The sequence below is a fragment of the Micrasema longulum genome, unplaced genomic scaffold, assembly GCF_059751315.1.
Source record: "Micrasema longulum isolate JH-2025_06_02 unplaced genomic scaffold, ASM5975131v1 h1tg000692l, whole genome shotgun sequence".
Taxonomy (NCBI): domain Eukaryota; kingdom Metazoa; phylum Arthropoda; class Insecta; order Trichoptera; family Brachycentridae; genus Micrasema; species Micrasema longulum.
The window spans coordinates 1,234,978-1,242,710 of NW_028277888.1; the positions used below are offsets into that span (position 1 = coordinate 1,234,978).

Here is a 7,733-nt window from a genome sequence, read left to right on the forward strand (position 1 = left end):
AAGTGATTGCTTAAAATATTACTACGACGCATGATTTGCACATTGAACATAAAGGAAATAGTCTTTTGCTATTGGTTTTGTTGATTCTCCCAAAAACAGTGACCATGGACAGTGGCATTTTTGCTTTTAACCCCCTCAATTTATCCTTACTATTATTTTTGGGTTTTCATTATCATTTATATGAGACTTGAAATAATATGCAAACTTGTGAAAATGATATTGCAGCTATTTTAGATATTAATTAAAAATATACTTAAAACTGTCTCCATATTTGTCACCGAGTCTGCACCCCCGTTATTTATTTGCGCGTAAATTATTGAATAACTAAAGTGTCTTTAAATTATTAATGTTAGTGAATGGATATGTTTCAAAGTCGACTTCCGGCTACATTAGAGGCCTTATTCTTCGGATCCCTTAACATATTACTTTTAAAATTGACATATTATGTACAGCTGAAGACAAATTCGTTTAAAGACTTTAAGCGTGCGTAGAGTGTGATTAAAAAAAACCTCGAATTGTTAATCAATTCACAACATCTATTGGTAACAATCTCAGTAATGAGATTATCAACAGAACCACTAAGGTCAAAAGGCATAGATATCTAAAAAAAAAACCATTTACAACCCCGTATACTAAAACCCCACAAAAAATACAAATAATGCATTTCTAACAAATCTTGCAATGCCAAAATCAACAATGCGATAAAAATAATGTCAAATGTTAAATAATTTTATTTTTCAATAAGAATTTTTTAAATATTTTAGTAACAATATAAATAGATTTATGACACCAGTTCTAAACATCAAACCTCAATATCTCAAAATGATATTTTTGGACATTTGCGACTTTGGCATTGACATGACGATATAAGTTGATTGGAAAAATAATGATTAATTGATTTTTCTGGCTTATGAAATTTTGCCAGACGACGGACAAAAAAAAAATTTGATGCATAGATAAAGTGATAATTCTCAAATATAAAAGTCCATGGTGGAGGGGTACTAGAGTATTATCGGACTCATGGATCAGAGGGCCTAGATTCGAAGCCCTCTCTACCACAGCGTGATTCCAATTTTCTAATACTAATTGTAAATCATTGTGATTTTTTCTAAACATGTCGCAATTTACCAGAAAAAATATCTTCTACGCGTATCGCAATCCATATTGATGTTATCGACAGAATTAATGCGAATCTTTTAAATGAAATTTGATAATCGAGGGTTTTTAAGAGTTTGTCTTATGGCTGTATGTAAAATAGAACGGAATTCTGCCAGTTATGTAATCGCCAAACCTAGTTGTACGTTAGTGAAGTATCCACAGTAAATGTTAATGTATGAAATACAATTTATCCAACCTCATTACTACCATAATATTACATCATCCTTTGTACAATATGCCAATAGTTATAGAATTATGTATATTGACGACTTGTACAGTGATTCTAATAAATGTTCGTTTTTTTAAATAAATGTTTGTGTTTTTTTTACTTGCGTTCGCATGTATACTCAGCGTAGAAGATGTATCGAGTTAGAATAAAACTTTACACATTGCTGGTCTGAAGTAAGTATTTACAAGTATGTACTAGTAAGACTGAATTTATAAGTAAAAATATAGAATTTGTTGTTAAAATTAATAAGTCAATGATACCGTTAGAAAATGAAATCAATAAAAAAAATGTGTAAAAATATAACCAAATATACTAGTTGCATCTCATATTTACCAAATATTGCATTGTACTTGACAATTGAGAAAAAATAGACTATAGCAAATCTATCAACATAGATAGATTGAATGTATGCATTCTTATTTCATATTTCTGCATAAGTCGTTGGTATAGTTATGACACTGGGCGTCAGTGTTTTTAAATTGTGCTAAATGTACTAAAAAATAAAAATATTTGATAAATTGGATTGTATCCTCTTCCATGTGTCCTCGGCATGGATAACCCAGTGAGGGCACATTATTTTTAATATTTCATATTTTGAAAAGTGAATAAAAATAAAACAAATGAAATGATAATGTGTCTTGTGTATCGGTTCTGTTCGTATTGCTTTATGTGGGTGTATACCACTATAACTATTTTGGATAACTTATATAGCGCCATTTTTGTAATATAATACCTCAATGGTGCTTCGTCACGCTGCGTCTGGTCATGACAAATATCTGTTAGAAGATGATGGCAATGAGGAAGGCTAGTGCTACGGGTAATTTGATATAAAAAATGTTTACTTACACGTGGCATAAATTAGAGCAATTAATTGTACAGCGAAATTTCCAGTTTCCAGGTAGACATGTTTTAAAGGGTACAGGGTTCTCTTTAAGTGTCAAAAAACTCACCTACTTGAACTTGTGACATTGTAAGCGGTGTAATTTCTAAATTAGGGATGTTATACGATAAATAAAAATATTTTTTTTATCTTAGTTTGATAGTCTATTCTTCTGCAGCCTTATTCTCTCCACTGCTGGATAAAGGCCTCTTCCAAACGTCTCCATTCCTTCCTATCACCCGCTGTCATCACCCACGTTTTACCGGCAATAGAGGCAATGTCGTCGACCCATCTTTTCTGTGGCCTTCCAACACTTCTTTTGTTTGCCCATGGTCTCCACTTTATTATTCTGGGTGTCCACCTGCCATCATTTTGTCTCGCCAAGTGCCCTGCCCACTGCCATTTCAATTTCGCTGCACGATCCACGATATCTACGACTCCAGTTTGGCGCCTTATTTCTTCATTTCTTATTCTGTCTCTTAAGACATACACCGAGCATCTGTCTTTCCATGGATCGTTGCGTGCATTTTAATTTCTGGCTACTTTTTTGTGTTATAGACATGGTTTCTAGTCCATATGTTGTCACCAGCAATATGCACGATTCATATGCTTGTCTTTTCAAGCATATAGGGACTTGTTTATTTTCAAAAATATATTTAAGTTTGCCGAAAGCAGCCCAACTTAGCCCTATTCTTCTTGGTAACTCCGCTATCTGGTTATCTATTAGTCTAGATAGTCTATTAATAAACTAACAAATAAAAAAATTAAAAATCACAACCTCCTCATTACCTACCATTTTAAATGCCATGATTTTCCACTTACAACAAATCTATTCAATTATATATCATTGCCCGAAACATTACAAGTGGGAGCTACACAGAGTAACTACTATAAAAGAAAGAACTCCATTGATTCTAAAAAATATATTAGAATTAAGGTATGTATATTTCATTATTTTTATTAATTAATTTTATTAATCTTACTACAACATTCCTAAAAATAAATATTTCATAAAGTGTGAATGATAAAACATACTTTTATGATAAAACAAAGAACTTCTGGCTTATTAATAATGATCAATTATAAGAATGGCCAGTGTGAATATTAAAATTTTGCAAAAAACATACTGTAGAAATAAAACATTATTTACAACCAAAACATTCTTCCCAATAAATAGACGAAAAATATGATTCCATTAAAAAGTATTTGAACTTAGGTACTTTTATTTTTTTTACAATTCTTGAATGATTTAAAATGAATTTATTTCTTAAATTTCTTTTAAAAAATTAAAATGTCTTTATGCTTGTTAATATTATATCCATGTATCTAAACATATTACAACAGAGATGAAGAACATTTAAGAGAAGGTAATATAGAAGTCCAGGCATCTACAGGGCTTATGACCTGTCAATGGCTGGTTTAAGTGGCCACTTTACACACTGTGTAACATTCACCATTCTGCCTATATTTGAACATCTATATTCCTTCAATTCTTTCATCTGTTGATTTTTGTGAAGTTAAAGCCATTGACAGGTCATAAGCCCTGTAGATGCCTGGACTTCTTATATTACCTTCTCTTAAATGTTCTTCATCTCTGTTGTAATATGTTAATATAAACAGCTCCCCATGGAGTTGAATCCAGTCCTTGTCTACAAAAATTTGGACAAACTCAAAACATTGTTGTATGTATCTAAACATTATACTTCACACTGGAGAAAACATCTGATTACCATTTAAACAACAATAATTTTTTTTTTAATGACGTGTCCTTAAACTCAACGCCAACCTTTGTAGTATCTGAATTTGATCTCAGTAAAAAGTCATTAGTTTTCGAGATATTCGCACTTATACTAATTTGGGGAAAATCAACACAATAGATCAGTTTTTTGAATGCTTCATATTTTACAATCAATTCTAATTTCTGTCACGCAATCCTGAATAACGCTGCTAGGTATTGATCACAGTCCAAAAACAAAACCAGTAGCGCTATTAACTAGGAAAAAAGCGTTCTTGTCTAAGTCATGAATTAAAATAATAAAAATGACAAATTTCGACTCTTCATACTATAAAATAAATGTACCAAGCTGACTTGGGACCCGTATTACAATGGGAAGTTAACAAATTTTCTGTATGAAAAAAATCGAATACGCATTTTTTCAAAACATGGAAGATGGTTTTAATTTTCACAGAAATATACACATTTTCGTACAAATGTATCGATTTTATTTTATTCCGTCTCGATATGTACCGTTTATAATAGCGGCCCTGTCATGTTATTGCAAAAAAATAGATCATTTAATTTAGTTTTAAAAATGGTATAACATTTACTATGCTTTACTGTTTTTATACGATGTCTTGTATGAGTACCTCAGTTTAGAGTGTATCTCAGTTTAGTATAAATTTCAAGAAGCTCTATCTGGTGGTCCAAAAGTAATTATATTTTAGTTATATAAAACTTTTCAGTAAATACATTTTTTATCACAAGTATCAGAAAATTATTGTTTTTATCTGTAATGTTTATTTACTTTATTTTTTTGCGCGATTTTGAAAGAACGATGTATTAAAATGGCAAAATCGTATTATTATTGCCTCAGTTTTTGTCAGACAGGATTTTTTTCTATATACGAAGCGTAAGACATTTCACATGATATTTAATCTTATTTAGCGATGGGTAGTGGGGAGAATTTTCAAGAGAAGCAGATATTTGTTTTAGTGACAGCGGGTTGCTTATAATGATCCGGGTCTGATCCGACTCCAGATTTTCTATAGAATGTGTGACGGACAATCTCGACTCGGGGATTCCGTTTGGTTGGAGTCGGTTTGGACTTCTTGAGCTCCCAGCCGTACACCCAACTCGAAGTTTCAGGAAAATAAAACCTGAAATAACATTCTTCTTGATGCATTGTTAAAGTGCAAAGCCGTAGAGCGTCGTCTTTGTCATTCATATAGATACCGGACTCGTGCGACGCTCTACAGAGTCGAAGTCAGCCGACGAGACCGACTAACATACTGTACATCATTTCAAGTTTCCACCGACGATATAATCGGCGGAAATTTGAAATTGTAAGGGGCAAAGAAAATTTTTGTTAATGTACAAACTCATGTAGCACTGGATTGGCACACCAACTGCAGCGTATAGTTGTTTTTGTTCTTTGAATTTTTTACTTGTTTGCCATTTTTGTTAAGTGAAAGTAAAATAATCATTCCTGCGCTTCAGGTGCCCAGTTCAGAGACTACGAAATATTATAGCGTAAAAACTACTTTTTAAATAAATATTTCATGTCAACCATGCCGGGGATGGAAACTCGATACCTCTTGAGGACGATACATCAACATTTCGGACGGTTATTTTGGTGTAGAGCAGGATTCGAACCTCAGACCACAGAGTCCGCGTGATAGAACCATAGTTTTAATTTTTTATTCAATACCAAAGGTACATAATAAATTGGTTTTAACACTTTGAGTACCGGCCGAATACACATAGAATTTACCCTGTGCCCTGCCCATTTTTGTGAAGGGTTTCTTTAAAGTGTCATAATTATGAAAATACTGGGTTAAATCAATTCAAACTTCTCATATTTATTTGAAACAATTAAATACGTCATTTTTGTATGATAGTTTTGCAAATATTTGCCTTTATTAAGAGCGACATTGCGCATTGTAAAGTACGCACATATACAGGGCAGGGCCTCACTCCTTTTTTTGAGCTTTGTATCCCGGAGCCGTGTAAACACGTGATCATAATAACTATGCGTTGTGTCCCGGTCCCGTGTTTTCACGTGGTTTACCAGCAGCGAAAAAGTACTAATAAAAGTCGCTAGATGTCAATAAAATGCACTTTTTTAGACAATTGGTAAACCACGTGAAAACAAGGGACCGGGACACAATGTATGGTTATATAATCACGTGTTTACACGGCTCCGGGATACAAAGTGTCAAGGTGATTATTAACGAAAATATGAAACTACTTATTCATAGATGGCGCTTATGTAATTTTTTATTGAATAATTCAATTTTTACGTTTATTTTCAATGGAAATTTTACAAAACTTGGTTTGCAAAAACTTTACATTATATTGATTGTAACAAATACTGTAAAAATATAATTGGGGTCCTTTTCACAAAATGGTGTACAAAACAAAAATTAAGATAAGTTATTTTGATAAGTTGTACGAATAGAGCTTCGTCCTAACTAACACAGGACTTTAGCCCAATGTAGTAAGGACTTGTGTCCTCATAATGTAAATAACTTATGAATTCCGTAAATAAATTAAAACAAATAAAATACTAACTTGTCTTCAGGGTTCATTTTAAACCTTTTTCTTAAATAATTCTTTCTACCCTCTCCTATTGTACTGCTGTATAGTAAGTTGTTAATTTCTGGTTCGACTGGCTTCATCGGAACATAAGAGTCGAACTTGGCGAGCTCATATAGCGGCACAATATTTTTTTCAGGCTTTTTAGTCACTTTTAAGTCACTCATTTCCTGATGAAAAAATATTACGTTTTACCTTTTATTACATTTATAACATTTACGGCCTAAGCCAATTACAACACTTACATAAATAAACACGTCGTTAACATAAGTTGAGTCTGTGTTTTTTCAAATTTAGAAATGCCCACGAAAAGTTAAACAAAATGCTACAGGTTATTCGAAAGAAAATTTTCTGCTCTACAAGGATATTGTGTTTGCTTTTACGTTAACGTAACATATTTAAATATATTATTTTAGTTGACTACAAGCCTTCAAAATGGAATGTCTTGACTTGTAGAGGAAAGTGGGCATTTTCGACTCCTTTCTGTTCTCGTTCGATCGAGGGAATAAAAAAGAAAAGAAAGAGAATATAATACATAATAGGAAAATATCACTTTTTAAAAACATTTTTTAAGTAATAAATCTCTATAAAACACAGTCTAGTAAAAAAAAAACTTTTAAATTTGTAATTTTGAATTCCCGCAAAAACGGCGATTCCATTGGCCAGGCCCCTAATATGTCACGATTCATGTTTATTTGTTTCTGTCATTGAAATTTGTGTAGAACAAGTTCACGAATCTTGACGTCACAACAACCAAGGTCAAACACGTCGTGTTTTTCTACGAACGTATTTTTATTGAATTTCTATTTTACATTTATGTATGAAAACATTTCTCCACAATATCCACATTGATTTTGAAAATATAATTAATTATTCTAAATCCATTTCATATATTTAAATCAGTATTCGTAGTATGTGATATTTCCCTATTGACATTACACGAGAGACACGAGAAGCTTAATCAATCATACCTTTAAAAATATACTAAAAAGTAGGTCATGGAAAGAGATGTTCTTGATTACTTTAGCTAAATTGCTAGCAAAATGTGTTACTTTTTGGTTATTTGTTTTTTATACTAAAATATTTATATTGTGTATTTTTCATATGTGAGGGTGCGTATACACGTGTATGCAAGTAAGAGTGTGTGTATA

The 7,733-nt window shown here is 32.1% G+C and overlaps 1 protein-coding gene across 1 annotated transcript; it reads right to left on the reverse strand.

The window, feature by feature from the left end:
- Positions 1 to 4,825: 4,825 nt before the first annotated feature.
- Positions 4,826 to 6,752, reverse strand: LOC148279635 (protein SPMIP1; the record flags this gene model as incomplete). Its single annotated transcript, XM_088229661.1, has 2 exons — positions 4,826 to 5,144; positions 6,559 to 6,752. Coding segments are annotated over 2 exons (384 nt in total), but the record flags the coding sequence as incomplete, so codon positions are not given.
- Between the last annotated feature and the right edge of the window lie 981 nt (positions 6,753 to 7,733).